Source organism: Sinocyclocheilus anshuiensis, unplaced genomic scaffold, assembly GCF_001515605.1.
Source record: "Sinocyclocheilus anshuiensis isolate Anshui unplaced genomic scaffold, SAMN03320099.WGS_v1.1 scaffold726, whole genome shotgun sequence".
NCBI lineage: Eukaryota > Metazoa > Chordata > Actinopteri > Cypriniformes > Cyprinidae > Sinocyclocheilus > Sinocyclocheilus anshuiensis.
The window spans coordinates 7,956-26,220 of NW_015542365.1; the positions used below are offsets into that span (position 1 = coordinate 7,956).

The 18,265-nt window shown below is 36.0% G+C and overlaps 1 protein-coding gene and 1 pseudogene across 1 annotated transcript in view; one reads left to right on the forward strand and one right to left on the reverse strand.

Moving 5' to 3' along the window:
• The first annotated feature begins 12,826 nt into the window (after positions 1–12,826).
• On the forward strand, positions 12,827–15,819 carry LOC107692040 (nucleoside diphosphate kinase-like; annotated as a pseudogene).
• A 34-nt stretch (positions 15,820–15,853) lies between these two features.
• LOC107692038 (caskin-2-like) overlaps positions 15,854–18,265 on the reverse strand; it is a 72,848-nt gene continuing 70,436 nt past the window's right edge. Inside the window, exon 21 of the mRNA XM_016490916.1 lies at positions 15,854–17,672. Within this exon, the coding sequence (XP_016346402.1) occupies positions 17,576–17,672 (97 nt within the window). The 3' untranslated portion in view covers positions 15,854–17,575. The remainder of the gene's footprint in view (positions 17,673–18,265) is intronic.

Genomic DNA, 18,265 nt, shown 5'->3' on the forward strand with positions numbered 1-18,265 from the left:
ATGTTTTGCATTAAAAAAATAATAAATATATATATATATATATATATATATATATATATATATGTGTGTGTTTAATATCTAAATATTTGACTTTTAAAAAAAAAGAAACTTGGAATTGTTAAGAATCAGAATTGATAAGCAGAATCAGAATTGCTAAAAATCAAATGATACTCAACCCTCAATAGTAAACCAAGATCCACAAAGTTTCCAGTAGCATATAAAAGAGCACTGACTGTTGTGCTACACACATGCTTGATTCATTGGTTTAATGTGGCTACAGCAATGTTTTTACACCCTAAACTGGTAATGATTCAGTGGCAGATTAACACCCCCCTACCTCTCTCCTTCTTAATTAGCTTGCTAAATGATTTCAAGCTTAATTGAATGTCAGATTATTATTGCATGACAGCAGCTGTTTGAGGACAAGACAACGAACATGTGATTTGGAGTGATGGTCCTATCTCGGCCCTCTAGGATTAGCCAAGCATGTGTGGAGAAAAGCATTTCACTGTTGTTTGCTAATGCAGGGGTGCCCAACCCTGGTCCCGGAGATCGACTGTCCTGCAAAGTTCAGCTCCAACCCTAATCAAGCACACCTGAAGCAACTAATTAAGGTCTTCAGGATCACTTAAAAATTAAACACAGGTGTGTTTGTTTAGAGTTGGAGCTAAACTTTGCAGGACAGTCGATTGCCAGGAGCAGGGTTGGGCACCCCAATGAATAGCTATGAATGCATGGTCATACTGTGAATCTGTGCCGGCAGCTAATTGAAAAGTAATCTCGGTTCTTTATCTTTATACAGCCAGTCATCCAAAAGATGGTGATATTTTCAATGTTCACAGCTGGGCTGCAGCCAAAGGCACCCTTTAGTCTGAGAAAAAGAGCTACTGAGATTTAGGCCTACATTCTTGACTTTTTTGGATATAAAATTATATGAATGCTGTCAATTCCAGACTTCTCATCTCAGCAGGTGTTGGCTACTAGATGGCTGCTTTCTAAGGGTGGGAGGCATGGCAAAATCATTTATGATGGTATGAATAATTGTATCTTTTTCTTCTTTTGGCTAGATAATTGGTTATCTACTGATATTAGAGTTTTTATTAAACGCTTTATTTTAAAGTCTCCTTGTTAAACATGTTACATGTACTTACTATTATAATAACAATTAATTATATGCAAGCAACCCTAAGCCAAACCCTAATCCCATCCCTAACCATATAGTAAGTACATGTAGTTAATTAATATTACTCAGTACTTAAATGTATAGTTACACTGTAACAAGGACACCTTAAAATAAAGTGTAACTGTTTTTCATATTAGATATAAATGTATGCATGCTCATGTCACATATTCTTACATTTAGATTATCTTTGCCATCATCTAATGCTCACAGAAGTTAATCTTTAAAAACAATAAATTAATATTTAGTAAATCTCAAATTAATATTTATTTTTCATACTGTACATTATAATGTTGTCATGCCTAAATGTGTGTGTAAAATTTAAAACCACTGGTTTTATTTAAATATATATTTAAATGTATATTTTTTTTGTTTGTTTGTTTTTTTGTTTTGTTTTTAGTTTTATTGGGTTATTGGTCATATGGCCAGAATTTTAATATCAATGCTTCCCTACTAGATATTACTAGAAAAATAATTTATATATTAAACAAACATGTAGTAATGGATGGTTTTGGACAATCCAGTGAATTAAAATTAAATGTTCTGTTTTGCTTGTTTATTTATTTTTTTACTTAAATGGACAAACTTTTTTATTATTATTATTATTGATAATTTAATGATAGGTATGGTATCAGTATAAAAACAACTTCACACTATGTAACACTTGAGTTATAACAAAAGTGCCCAAACAGTAAAATGAATATTATAAAATAATACCAATAGCAAAATAGGTGACACACATTATTAACTGCACGTCACTTTAACTTCACTGGTGCAGCAAGATTGAGTGTTGCTTGGCAAGCAACCATAAACAACTAAACAATATAAACTGTACACCATCATACTGCCCAGATCTTCTGCTCTCTGACATTTTTCGCCTTCTTTTATTGTAAAGCAGATATTATCAGTGTCCCCAGATGCTAAAAAAAAAATCTGTTTTGGGTCTGTTACTCCTACACTTAGAGCTCTATCAGCTGCGTGTATCTCTCTGTGGATCCTCATCCTAGTTTTTAGCTTGAGCTTCCCCTGATTCGATCTCAATCTCAGCCATGTATACTAGCAGGCATGTTTGCCTGCAACCCCACACCTCGAAAGCGGGGGGAAAAAAAGAAAGAAAAAAACCTATAGAAGGCAGTGGGGACCTGACCTGATTTACTGTTAATGCATAATACAGGCACACCCCCGGTCTCCTGCGGAGTCATCTCTGGGAGAAGAAAAAAAAAAAAGGTTCTGCTGCTGTGTATTATCATTTCATCATTTATTCATGCTGGTCTATAAACAGAGGAAGAGAGGCAGGCTGAGGCAGTCTGGCAGCTGAAACCTGAAAAAAAACACCCATTAACGTGGGAGACATAAGGAGAGTCAGGTGATGTCAGACACTTTACCTTGACACCAAATTGATAAGGATTTATTTCAAAGGTGGACTTAAACTGTGTTCAAGACAGGTTCATTTCAGGCAGAACAGAGGGCCACTGCAGCCATATTTCTGCCCCAACATGAATAAGTACCGACTATACCGTGAGCCCTGGGAATCATACAGCACATTCCCAAAAAGCCTTGCTTTGATTTATAAACATCAACAAGTGGAAAGCATTTCAATTTTACAATGTCATTTTGAGCGGAGAGCTTCAGATGATTTTAACAATGAATTTTGTGTAGGTATGTGCAGATGGATTTTGAATTTTAATACACTGAGCCACACAATACACAGAATTATTTTATTTTTTATTTTTTTGTCTTGGGGGGGCTTTTTTAATGTGAACTAAACTTTATCATGAAAACCAATATAAATTGTATTCTAAAAGTACACTGTAAAATCCAATAGTTTACCTTACTTAGATTTAATTAGTTATCTTTACTTAGTTGTTATACTTACTAGGTTTTATTAAGTTCCAGCTACTTTCAAGGCAAATAAAACAATTTACTTACCGTTTTGAGTGACACTTACTTAAAATATTAAAGTAGCCGCAAAGGAACCAATGACATTAATAAACCAGTGAGAGGCAGCAGTGCACCAATATGTTGCTAATGTGCAACATAACAGAAGAAGAAAAGAAAAAGTCTTAAAGGGGTCATATGATGCTGCTAAAAAGAACATTATTTTGTGTATTTGGTATAATGAAATGCGTTTATGCGGTTTAAGGTTCAAAAAACACATTTTCCACATACTGTACATTATTGTTTCTCCTCTATGCCCCCCTCTATGCCCCGCCTTTCTGAAACGCTTCAATTTTTACAAAGCTCATCGGTCTGAAAAAACGAGGTGTGCTCTGATTGGCCAGCTATCCAGTGCGTTGTGATTGGCCGAATTCCTCAAGCGTGTGACGGAAATGTTACATCCCTTACCATATTGTGATTCCTGCGGCAACCACATGTGATGACCCCGGGCTGGACTCCGGCAATTGACAGCGCGAAGTTGAAGTATTTCCTCAGCGACCAGCACGGATCAGCTCCAGGCATGATGAAGCGATATCGTCGTCTTTTGGAAGGCCAAACAAAGTAGTTTTGCTTTCACAACGAATCACACAGCGCCTTCACGACATGGCAGCCGCAACAATACAACAGCGAGAATAAAAGTTACGCCTTCTTTCCTTGCGTGAACATTTGGGCGGCGTTATGCAAATCTTCCCACATAGTGACGTAGGTATGTGGGGGCATGTTAGAATGAGCCGTTTTAGGTAGGTGTGGCTGACTCTGAACTTTTATAAAGAATATCTCTTTGGATTTGAGACTTTAGTCTTTGCAACTTTACAGATCTTCTTTATGCACCAAGAGCTTGTAACACTCCAAAGAGAAAGGAAAAATTTAAATCGCATCATATGACCCCTTTAATAGACTTTTCACCCGTTTCTTCCATGTCTGCAGTTATCTTTCACTAGTTGCATTCACTCGTTTCCCAGTCATCTTGAATGTTGACTTTTCAATACAACTGAAATATTTGAGACAACATCACATAAGCAAACATCATAAATTGATGTTGATTTTCCTAAAATGTGTTTTTTTTTGTTTTTTTAACTCACCATTATAGTGATTGGCTTTCCCTTTGGTTGGGCACTTGGAACGTCGTTTATGTTACTATAATTTTCTTCCTGTTAATGCAGCAATGCAACATGAAATCAGAGTTATTTGATTTCAAGGGAAGAAAAGTAATAAATAGATTGCTTTTAGAAGATGATCTATCTTCTAATTAAATCTCGGTCTCGGGCACTTGGTTGAAATTGCAGAGGGCCCCTTTCACAGCCGTGGGCCCCTATAATCATCACCACCTTTCTCCCCACTAGCGATGGCCCCCGTTTATAATTCACTGGTGAGCAAGTGATGTAATGGTAAATTTCTGTAAATCTGTTGTTCCATTGAAGGAACAAAGTCATCTAAATCTTTGGTGGCCAGAGGGTGAGTAAATTTTCAACAAATTTTCATTTATGGGTGAACTATTCCTTTAAGCTAAAAGCATGTGCTTTAATTGCTATATCATAATCTTAAAACAGAATTAGTCTCTACAATAACTATATATTATGAAATAAAGCTGAGCAGTCTTTATGTATTTGTGATTTATGTGCACATTACATACAGTATTAACCAAATTCACTAGTAAATCATGTTTAAGAGGTAATGGAACAGCTTTCTTTAATTCCTCAAGACTCAGTGGCCCAGGACTTCTGTCAGGCATGTGGGTATTTGAGAAGACAGAACAAATGACTGTCAAGGTTTAATCAAATGGGATATGACTGAAAAGCCCCATATGTAGTCTTTATTAGAACATGGTTTCAGGCCAGAAGCTATTCCTTCCCATGAATTCAGATCTTGAGTTCCTTATAGGGGACAAAAAATGAATTACAGGGTCTAGGGAGACAGAGACCACAGGAAGCCTTCTGTCACAGTGAATTAACAAAGTGATCAACAGTACTAGCTAGCAGGATGAATCCGATAATGGACCGGTCTACAAAGTTGGCATCAACACGAAGCGATTCAGGGTAGAAGCAATTCTGTGGATTCCCAGAAAACACCATTTCCTTGATGGAAAATGATTCATGCATTGAACAGCAAAGGCTTAATTCACAACGCATCTCAATTCTCCATGAAAAGAAAATATCTGCTATTCACTATGGATGCATTTACAGTATAAAAGGCTTTTCAAAGCGAATTTACTTGCAACATTTTTCTGACTTTTTACTTTAGGAAAAATCGTATCACGTAGCACGTATCAAAACTCATAAGTTACAATACATTCCACAAATACATATGAATGAATAGTAGTTGTTTGTGTGCGTGCGTGCATATACATAAACACAACCATTCAAAGGTTTGTAGTTGGTAAGTTTATGTTTTTGAAATAAGTCATTATGCTGAATTTATTTCCTTACAGCAAAAACCGCAATATTGTGAAATATTATAATTTTAAAAATTTAATATATCTTATTCCATTCCAGTGTTACATGATCCTTTAGAAATCATTCCCATGCTGATTTGGTGCTCAAGAAAAATTTCTTATCAATTTTGAAAACTGTAGTGTTACATATGTTTTGTGGAAACGGTGATACTTTTTTTTAGGATTCTTTGGTGAATAGATAGTTTAAAAACAGCGTTTATGTGAAAAATTTATTTGTTGTCTTTACTGTCACTTTAGATCAATTTAATGCAAAAAAGTAACCCAAATTGTCCAAACAATGCAAAATTCCATGACATTTAATGTAAAATATCTCCCTTTTTTTCCATTTTTAGCTCTTAGGATTCGACAAACATGTGCTAAACGAAGCATGAATGCTTCTGATAATGCCTGTAATGTCTGTAACATTTTCACAAACCTGAATCAAACCTACAATCAAACAGCCTGCACCTGACCCCACTATACACACCGGAAGAACAGGGATCTATGCGAAGCAAAGCGAACACTGCCCTCTGCCGTTTCAAAGCAGTATCTGTTGAGTGTTCACCAAACAACCTGAATAGGTTGTAAACCCCAGCACTTTCATTATTTGATAAGGCATCTGTGGACTCTGGACTCACAGCTTCACTTCAAAGACTACAGAAAGACACTAGGAGAACTTCTCTTATGCATGTGACGCATATTACTGCTTTTGTTCAAATAAACAAGTGAGAAGTGCATTAATGCCAAGCCCTGAGGTCAAAGCGGTGCATCACTCGTGTGATATCTGCACCTTAAGGAGATGCAGACTTCATTGTTCATGTTCTGACAGCTGAGTTTCGCTCAGTCAAATCCCTGCACTGTCAAAAAATGCTTGAGAATATAAGCAGCCGGAGAGAAAAGTATTGGAAGGTTGCATTGAAGAATATAAGATCCTCAAATAAGATAAAGACAGTCCCAGAGCCAGAAGGACGGAGGTGCGGTGAATATTAAGCAACACTGAGGCTTTATGTAATGTAAGACTGTGCCAGAGCTTCCCGCCATCATTCCACCTACTGCCTCTCTCATCGTCGTCACATTATTTGCTCAATTGCTATAGGAAGAATTTGTCAATAAGCATGCCACTCTCACCAGCTGGATTGCCTCATGTTGCAGGTTACCAGGGGAACAAAGATTTAGCAGTCTGTTTCTATAGAGAACAAACACAAACCTCAAGGTTACCGACATTAAGGAGTCTTATTCATGTGGAGAGGCTCAGAATATCTGTCAGTTCAACTGAGCCTTCTATCTCGAGCCTGTCTGCTGTCTTTTTCATCCCTGTACAATCCATCCCCAGAATGACATGAGAGGTGAACAACAGTGATGGCTGAGTTCCCATTGCTGCTCGGTGATGACAAGGCACAACAAATCCCACACCTGAAAAAAGCAGATCTACTCCCATGAAACTATCTGCTCGGATACAAAGCTAAAGTACGGCTTCTGAAAATATCTGTATTCGGTGGATTTCTCAGCTTTTCGCCTTTCCAGTAAAAATGTTCTCCATCTTACCCAACCAGAAAAGCAATTTCACATTTGCACTTTTTTTTTTTATTATTTCACAGTCTTCACAGGGTACTTGATGCTCGGAGTCTGCTAACAGGCGCTGTGAGCTATTCGGAGAACACTACATGGCATCTAATGAAGACAAAAGCAGAGGTTTCAGGAAGGAAGATTTGGATGAGGAAAGGTTAATGTTATATTAATGGAGACCTCCACTGTCCTTGACAAATCATGTGGCCCCTGTGACCCTTTCCCAGACTTTAACTTCAAGACAAAAATGCTTATGCTCGCTTTAAGCGATTTATTTTACTCTCACGTAGTACATTTTAACAAAGCGGTGGTGTCTGCGTGTCAGTTGCGTTGTGAATCACACTGTATAATGCACATATTTAGCTATTCAGCAGGGACTTGGTGTTTGCTTTTGGGATTCACACCGACACTAATGCCGTGTTTGTAGCGAGATCTCAAAACAGCCCAATTTTCAGGATCTTCTGCTGTCAAACTAAAGTCCCAAGACAGATGGGAGCCTGAGATTTGTATTCCTCCCGCCGCATGTTCAAACAAAGTTGAGAATTAGGTTTCTATAATTAGTTGACTCTTTGGAAGTCATGTTGCCAAACTTTAAAAGAAACTGTAATTTTATAAAAGAGACAACATGAAGACTTTAAAGGGATAGTTCACCCAAAAATAAACATTCTGTCTTTTGTTACTCACGCTGATATCATTCCAAACCTGTATGACATTGTTCTGTGATCTGAAAATAGATATGTTGATCTTAATCAGGGCTGGGCAGCTTCAGTCCTGGACGGCCACTGTCTTGTAGAGTTTAGCTCCAACCCTAATCAAACACACTTGAACAAGCTAATCAATGTCTTAAAGATCACTAGAAAGCTACAGGCAGATATTTTAAGAGCATCTTAATACATTAAGCCATGTTAAGTGTTTATGTTTTTCTACAGGAGGAAAACGCTTAGCGAGAGACTTTGCGCATTGCGTTCATATTCTGCTGTTCTGCGGCCACGGATTTGCGGGTCTTGTCTTTTTCTCCTACAGATGGCTTGCAGGACCCTGTACGTTTGCAAGTCTGAGAGTGCAAGCGCAAGTCTGCAGCCAGACCCTTTTGTAAATTATCGCGCTTGTTCCCTTTCCCGCCATTAATGTTTGACGCACTGCAAGATGAACGCGCCACGTGCCTTACGAGATCGGACTTTTGAAATCTCAGCTCTGAACTTGTACCCAACTACCGGTTCGAGACGAGTGGACTAAACGAGCTACGAGTACAAGTGGAAAGTTAATTGTGAACGGATGGGAGTTCTCTTTCTATATCAATTTATATGTAAATCACACTAAATTACCAACCATATGCCAGTCCTCATTTACAGCTCCCCCGAATTCATCCATGCAGGAGGGCAGCTGAATGAGGATCTATCATCAGCTGGATTGCTCTGTCGATAACGTCTGTTTGGCAGGCTAAGAATGAAGGAATGAAGCCATCTGGAAAGCGTTTAGCAGCTAGTAACCTCCTAGGTGAACATGACTTTATAAAACATCTGCATTCTAAATAACTTGTTATCCTGACTTTTGTGATTATTGGAATTTTTGTTCCAATTTTGTTGTTAGTGTTGTTGTTTAGAGCTTGCTTGCTTATTCGGGGGGTTTTTTTATTTTTTTTTTATTGATTGATTGATTGATTGATTGATTTTACTTTACCTTTAAGTCTTGCACATTTAAAAAAAAAAATAGCTTACTTCCTTCCGCGTTGAAAAATTAGCTGGATACACTTATACTGAAGTTTCAGTCTAGCAAGAGCAACAACTTTTCACTTTCTGTTTTGTCTTCTAACTCCGGAGCAGACTTGATCTGAGAACTATAATAATTTAATGAAGTCTCTAATGAAAGAAAATTAACACTAAAAATACCTATTTATTATTGGTTCTGTGCACTCTGATTGCTACAACTCAGACAAATAAATGATGCGGAAAATTAGAGCACAAAAAAAAAATCACAGTGATTTACAATTACATGAGGCGACCTGAATAAAGCTGCTGGAGTACAAATATGATTATAAGCAAATGGAACAGATAGTAGAGAAAATTGTGTAATTTAAAATAGACCTTTTACTTATATTTCCTGCAGTTTCACCCCAGAGCTGTTAGACCTCAATGAGCATTGCATAATGCTTTTGTGCTCATTGACTGACATTCTGCCACATTAATCAGGTATAACAAATAACAGGGTTTAATACCAAATATGCAAGATACTTGTTTAGAGAAGCGATGTGTATTTAAACTGAAAAAGAGGCTACATTTCTGTTGAAGGGGAAAGAACCAGATCTAGAGTGATTTACAGTAAATCAAAGTTACAGTCACTATGAAGGAGGCAGTACTTCACACTACCACTTGGCAGCTACCTCATTTAATCCTTACTTTAAGCCCTGGTAAAAAATAGAGCATGGAATACAAACCATCTAGTACTCTTGGAGAGATTAGCAGAGGATTATTTATCCATTTAGTCAGATAAGTGCATATTCTGTTAGAAGGAAGGATGTGGAAATAAAAGCCATTATATGATAGCTAAGGATGATAAACTAGATTGCAGTTTCAAATTGGTGTTAAAGGAATAGTTCACCCAAAAAAAACAAAACAAAAAAAAAATAATGAAAATTTACTCACTCTCAGGCAATCCAAAGATGTAGATGAGTGTGTTTCTTCATTGGAACAGATTTAGAGGAATTTAGCATTATATTACTTGCTCACCAATGGATCCTCTGCAGTGTATGGGTGCCGTCAGAATGAGAGTTCAAACAGTTGATAAAAACATTGCTATAATCCACAAGTAATCCACATAACTCCAGTCCATCAATGAACAACTTGTGAAGTGAAAAGTTGCACGTTTGTAAGAAAACAAATTTATCATTGACATTTTTAACTTAACACTGTTGTTTTCAACTACAATACGAGTCCTCTATCCATTATATTTCCAGTAGAAATAAATAGTCCCATCTGAATCAGGTGAGAAATGTGCACAGATCAAGCACCATTTAGAAGCACACAGCTTTTCACTTCACAAGTTGTTCATTGATGGACTAGAGTCATATGGATTACTGTGATGTTTTTATCAGCTGATTCTTCTCTCATCTCATTCTGATGGCAACCATTCACTGCAGAGGATCCATTGGTGAGCAAGTGATGTAATAGTACATTTCTCCAAATCTGTTCCCATGACGAAACAATCATCTACATCTTAGATAACATTTCAGTGAGCAAATTTTCAGCAATTGTTATTATTTTTTGGTGAACTATTCCTTTAAGTGTCAGTCATATTTCTTTATTGTCAAGAGTGTATGTTTGAAGCAGACCTCACAGAGATGTCACTTCTGTTGGTGGATGCAGCAAATTCTCTTGACCAACTTGAAAACAATGTAGAATCTGAAATATTTCACCCTCAAGCGATATTCCCGATGGCGTGTGGATTCCTATTGAATTGATTACAGAAATTCCCCGAACGGTAAATGTGATTGCACCTTTAGATCACATTGTTCCTGTCAGGTTCTGTTGAATTGACACTCACTTGTGAAGGTCCAACTTTTGCTACAAAAATGTTGGTCAGTAATATGACTACCCCAGCCATTGCACAGTGATTGGGTATTGAAGTTATTGGGGGCATTTGACTTGTTTGTTTCTTGTCTTTTTCTCAGGGTCAGCATCATGAATCCCTCTGTTGCCAAAACTGCATTGACTGCAAATAGGAAAGATGGGTTGAGAAAACAAACATGAATTATTGCTAAAACTGGACTGAAGTTTATCAGCAGTCATTCTTGTCATGTCAGGGTCATTTTTGAAATGGATAACAGGCTGAGAGTGAGAACACTAAAACTTTGGTAAGGTTGTATATACAGTATATATAGTATGGAAAAGTTGCACATACTGCATTATTGATTAAGGCTACATATAAACCTTAGTGTTCTCTGTTTCTTTTTTTCCTTATGTGTATGTGACTGCATAAGTGCATGTACACTGAAAATAATTATTGTTTGGACAAAGTCTAAATTGTTTCAGTCAAATGTACTAGGTTTTTTTTTTTCTTTTTCAAATTATACTTATGGTTTGGTTAAAATCTTAAATTTTAATTTAATATTAATCAAAATATTTATTTTCCCAAACACATAAAAATATATGCAAATAAAAGGTTATTATAGACCATATACCATACTAATATAGTATTTTCTTAGACAAGCCAAAACACTTGTTTCACTTATTTCAGTGAATTACAATTATGAGCAATGAAGACTCCTTTCCACACTCCTGCTTTTTATTTTATTGTCAGTACAGTGCAATACTTTATTTAAGAGGACTGAGACTTACAAGCCACCAAATTGTAACATTTAACTGCCTCGCATGCCTTCACTGTTGTTGTCAAAAGACTCTACGAATGGTCAAATAATAGTGTAAAGTGTCACTACACGGTGCATGCATTAAATACTGAACTGACAGCTGCATAAGACATTTAATGGAACTGTGGAAAAGAGCATGTGGAAGTATAAGTAACTGACATGACTGCAGTGAAGTGGTTCCCTGAGGATTAACTCAGTATATGATGCTGAGGGATTTGCTGCATATTTCTTAACTGTACAGATGGTCTAATGGGTCTATCTCACCTGGGAAATATGTTCTACAGATAAAGATAATGGCCATGTACTATGTACAGGATGTAATGCTTGGCTTAACCGTAGTTCTGATCAGTCCCTCACTGCCCCTCTGCTGTTAGATTAGTGGCCTGTGGATAAATTACTTTAGGTGCACTTAACGAATCAGATATTTTATGATTCTCTGATGTGGTTTGCAATAAAGCCATAATGCATAATGAATTTTGATGTTCAATTACATGTTAGAAGTAATCGAACTCATTAGAGCTCCATTAAAAAAAAGGATTGTAAACGAGATACTAAATTTACAAGCACAAAACATTAAATGAGTGAATCATTTTAAATCTTTATTAATGCATTTATAAATAGAGATGCATTCAAAAGAAAAGAAAAGAAAAGGAAAATAATAGTAATAAATATTACATATTTTAGAGTGAAATATAAATAAAAATAGAATTTTAAATTAAAAATATAACTTTAAAAAATAACATTTAAAGTTGTATTATTGTTGTTGATTTAATAATAATAATAATAATAATAATTATTATTATTATTATTATTATTATCATCATCATCAGTTTGTTACTTTAAAAATAATGCCTCTCAAAGCCTATAAACGTTTGACTTTCAAAAATATTAACTTGCTCTGAGAAATATTCACTGGAATCAAAAGTGTGGCAACAAGCCCCATCTTATCTAGGCTCTATCTTTATATTCTATCATATTTAATAATAATAATAATAATAATAATAATAATAATAAAATAAAGGTGCAAATGTGTTGTTAGGGGCAATAAAAAATAAATGATGCATAGACAGAAAGTTATGTTGTCTGTTTAAGGTTAAGAACTTTATCCCAGTGGAAAAAAAAACGACCTAATAATTTTGTAAAATCAAGCAAGATTTGTAAAGGTTTTACAACATGTATGTTTTGCGTATCATAAATTTGGATTCATTCCATCGCAACAGATTAAATATCGCTGAATGCCATTGCACTGGAATCAGTCTCCGCTCACCTTCAGAAAACACTTGTGCAGTGCAGATGATCGTGGATTAGTGAAAGCACTCGCGCGTGAGGAATCCACTTCAGACTCGTGAACTGTCATCAGAAAATGTAAGAAAAATATTTTCACTGCTTTTTATTATCTTATTACTGTCAATGTGACAAAAGTTTATTCTTACAAATGAAATGTCAATGCCCAGGTACATTTGATCAGTGCACTGATTTAAGCAAGCATGAGCGAAATTTTACCGAATATAAGAAGCCCGTCGCTATAATAATCGTTTTCTAGACGTGTCCGTTTAAATCTGAAAGTCGCATTCGAATGAAACTTATAATTTTGATATGGCTTTAGCCTTCATTGTCTTTTTAGAATAGATAATGGCAGAGATATCAAGTTTGTTCAAATTAAATCGTGATTATAACGTGCTAGGACAGGATGCGTGAGGACAGCGAGCAGATCAGATCACCCGTCACGGTTTAAGCCGACAGTGCGGGTTAAGACAGGGCAGGAAGGATCTCCCACTGTCACTTGACATGTAATTAGTGATGGGCTTCAGGGGTTTCATCACCCAAACCCCCCTCCACACCTCCAGCCCTGTGGGCCAAATGTGCGACGGCGTAAGTTTGAATGCACTTCTGTCATACTGTTTTTGTGTTGTGTTATGTTTTACCGGTATTTATTTTCATTTGAAGCCCAATGTCTGGAAATGAAGAGCGCACGTTCATTGCCATCAAGCCTGATGGAGTGCAGAGAGGGCTCATCGGAGAGATCATCAAGCGTTTCGAACAGAAAGGCTTCAAGTTAGTTGCTATGAAGTTGATCCAGGTCAATTGAGTTAACAGTTTTTATCTCTATTGGTTTAATAGGACTTGCATTTTCTTTTAATGGTAAAACAGCGCGCTGAGAGGGCGAAATTGACAACAGATGTATTTATTTCTACATTTTTAACATGTATAGATTTTTTTTTAATATATTTCTCCAAATACATCATAAGACACCTACACATAAGACACCTACATCACTGCTCAGCTCTCATTGTTATCAACGTTCTGTTATTTCAGCATATTCAAGGATATATATATATATATATACACACACACACACACACACACACACGACTTTCTAAAAAACTTAATCACATTAAAACTTTATACATTTTCCCCTTGGTGTGAGGGAACTTAAGCTCTCTCTCAGACACACTTGTCTTCTAAGGGTTAAATCAATTACTAACTCTAATTGTAGTTCCTTGTGGTCTGCAAGGTTGCACCTGCTATTTATATCCCCTGTGACCATCTAGTTATTTACATATATATATATATATGGTTATAAAAATGCCCTCAGATGCCACTGAAAAAAAATCTACAGGCAATATTATACATATTTATATAATATAAAAAAAGACTTTCTAATAAATGTTTAAAAAAATATAATTGTATTAGAAATGCATTTTAAATTGATTTTCTAATTAAGTTTCTATTATATTACTTAACTGATTAAAAACTTAATATATTTTTGGTCTAGTCTCTAATTGTGGAAATCTCCATTTAGAGCTTGTCTTCTCAGGGTTAAACCAATTACTAACTCGAATTGTAGATCCTTGTGGTCTTCAAAGTTGCACCTGCTATATATCCCCATGTGACCATCTAGTTCCAGTAAACATTGCCTTAAAATAAAGATTCAGTCACAAAAAAGTTGAGGTCAAAGGGGTATGTGGGATTAAGAGGAACTTTAATTCTCAAAACTTTGTATGCTTTTTTGATCGTTGTATGTTTGTCTTCAATGCAGGCCGATGAGGATCTTATGAGACAGCACTACTGTGACCTGAAGGATCGGCCTTTCTTCCCTGGGCTTGTTAGGTTTATGTCTTCTGGCCCTGTGGTTGCCATGGTAAGCCCATTTATATTATTTTCCCCAGAGTGTGACTCTAGGGCACTTTGAATTAAAAAATATTTCTCCTTTATTGCTAATAAATATTCTTCATAAATTTCATAAAGGTGATTGTACTAGTGTTATTTCTGTGATATATTTTTAGGTGTGGGAGGGTTTTAATGTTATAAAAACTGGCAGAGTAATGCCATTGACTCCAAACCTGGGACTATCAGAGGTGACTTTTGCATTCAGGTTGTCCGGTAAGATCTTACACTGTATTCTAAAATAACATTTTGATGACTGTTTTAAACAGCAGATAGTTTATAAAAAAGAGCCTGAAAAATGAATGTGTAAATGTAATGGAAAATAACTGCCTGAATGTTAGATTTCATATTTTAGTGTACATCTCCTCTGCAAACCAATCAATTATTTAGACATCTGGTTAGAAAAAGACAAATGTATACAGTTCAAAAGTTTGGGGTCGGGGTATATATATATATTAATGTTGAAAAAAGTTACTTTTATTCAGCAAGGCATTAATCAAAACCGTTTAGAAGACATTTATAATGTTACAGAAGATTTCTATTTCAAATAAATGCTTTTTTTCTTTTTTTACTTTCTGTTCAAAGACTCTTGAAAAAATATATTACAGTTTCCACAAAAATATTAAGCAGCACAACGGTTTTCAGCATTGATAATAATAATGGTCATCATGTCATGAAGACTGGAATAATAGCTGTTGAAAATTCAGCTTTGCCATTAAAGAAATAAATTACTTTTTAAAATATATGAAAATAGAAAACATTATTTTAAATTGTAATAATAATGTTTTCACAATTTGTTTTTTACTTTTGTTTTTGATCAAAAAAATTATAATACAGCCTTGGTGAACATTAAGACTTCTTTTAAAAACAATAAAAATCCTTACCAACCCCAAACTATATTTGGATCTGTTTGTCTGGCACTTTCATGTATTTATCTGCACTAGTTTTTGCTCATATTAAATTGCTTTCACTTCAGGAACATCATTCACGGCAGTGATTCTGTCGAAAGTGCCAACACCGAGATCAACCTGTGGTTCAAACCAGAGGAGATCTGTGACTACACCAAATGTCAGGACAGCTGGCTCAATGGCTGAGCACTCTTCATTTTCTGCACTTTTCTCCCTCTCTGGTGTTTCTGATTTAAGTCATTCCATTTTCATGTTTTCCCACGGTTTCTGGTGTTTGTCTTTACAATAAAACCAAAAATAATTTCTATCCCACGAGTTCAAGGGACAGTTTCAATGAGCCGGCACTACATAATAAAACAAATGTTAGAGCCACTTTGACATGAGTAGTCTGAGGATTGATCTCTTGACAATTTTATTTTATTAAACATAATACTTCAAAGTAGTTCAAATGAATGAATTAGAGGTCTATTTATACTTACTGTATGATACTGATGGCCCCAATCAGGCAAAGCAACAGATCACGTGTCTTTAGTTTTTGACAGCGCTATGCCACACAAAGCACTGCAGTAAGGAATGAACTTGGGAAATAAAGTACACAGTGCTCATTTAAATGATACCGTAGCACCAGCAGTGCTGTTTTCATAAAGTCCATTAAAATATCATTATGCCACATAATACAAAACCTGTAATTCCAGATTGTTACTTGGAAAGAAAAAAAAAGCATGCAAGAACAGGATGGTCTGGTCTTTTTGCAGTTATTACATATACAATTATTTTGAACAATGTCATTCCAATTAAACAATTTGAGAAAGGTCTCTTTCAGTCAAGTACTGGTCGTCCTGCCAGTGTATAGTACATGCAGAAATAAATTCATCCAATAAAAGATGCATAGTTCATACACTACATAAAGATGGTAAATGTGCACAAGAGTCAGAAGTGAATATAAATGAATGCTCCATTTGAACATATACCAGATCATAGTTTGGTGATGTTTTTGTGTGTTTTAACCACATGGGCCCCATTTTATTAAAATAAAAGTTCCCTTTTGGTCAGCTGAGCCTAAAAACATAGTGCAACAGTTTCTATTTTTGCTTGTCAATTTCAGTCAGAGTGACAGAATTCACAAAGAGGGACTGTCCCTTTTTAACCTGACAAACCCAATAAATTATCATTCTGGTACAAAAATATATAATAGATGTAATGCATTAAATGTTTCTCTTTCCCAAAACACAATGGTTGTCAAAATATACTATTAATATGCTAAGAAAAGTCATTTTCTTAACATGTTAAGCTCTAGTTGAATTCTTATGCAAAGGTTGAAACATACAACTAAAAATATACTGTATAACACTGAATCTGTTGGCAGGACATGGACCTTTTTTAATAGTTAAAGTTACAGTACAGTCAATCATACTTGGTCCATGAAGTTTGGGTCATTAATAAATCAATCATTTTCTTGGTTATGTTTTTGATCAGCTGTATTACTGCTTTTGAACAGAGAATAAAGGATCTTTCAGTCTACAGAAAACAAAATTGAAGAGTGATGAATCTCAGAGCACTTGAAGCAGGTTGTATCTCACTTAGATTTTACACAGTATATCCATTCGCTAGAGGCCAACTGTGAGTCTTGATCTGAGCACAACAGGAAATTAAAGCGTCTCTGTTGAAAGAGCTTTAGCACAGTAGATCTGAACAGTAAGTGCTGACATTCTGCAGTCTTCATTGCAGATACGTTCTGTCCGAGTGAGACAAAGATGCAGAAAGCAACAGTTTGGTAAGGGATATTGCAAGTTCTTGAGTGGATCTTTTGGAAATTTGAGGCACGATCCAGCCAACAGTACGTTACTACTGGTATCTTAAATTGGGTAAATGAATTCAACTGTTAAAACCAATACTTGTAAGCAGGACCACCAAAGTGCGTAAACAAAGTGTGAAAAGTTAGACATTGCACGTCTAAAACATCCAGAAGCTCCAATGTGAAGGCCCAACACAAAGGTTATACCTGTAGGAATTACAGTAGGTCAATCCAACATGGCTTCCAGCTGGTCAGCAAGATCATCGAACATGTTCCCAATATCATCAAGAATGTTCCCAGCTAACTTCACTGTGTTAATGCCCCTGAGAGAAAGAAGAGAAAGAACAAGGTCAACCCTCTACATTGCGAGTAAATCTTCACTCTGGGCGACTAAATGATGTCTAATATTAGCCAATGGCTAATAAATTCTCAGATTTTACTTGCCAGTGTGTGAGTTGGAGGCTAAGTATAAGTTTAGCACAGATATATTTTCACTCGCCGAACACTCTGACTGAGCGCTTCAGAGTTTCTCTCTCCATCAAGCGATCTGTGCTATTTTTCAGTTTATCTGAATGGATGTGCAACGCACCTGTATTTGACATACCGTAAACTCTTGTGTGAAGCGCACGACTCGCCATAGCTTTATCTCACACACACGCAGAGAGAGTGAGAGAGAGAGAGAGAATTGACGCGCTACATGTAAACAATATTCTTTGTTCTATTTTCCTGTCAAAATAACAGCGTTCCTCTGGAATTCTTCAGCTTTTAAGAACTGCCGCTTTCTCCGGTAGTGGACGGAACTAATGCGCAAACGGCAATCCCATTGGCTGGCGTTCACCTATTATCGTCCCTGTTTTGATTTCAGCAAATCAGTTCGAGCGAACGCACACAACCTGATTAATATTCATGAATCCAG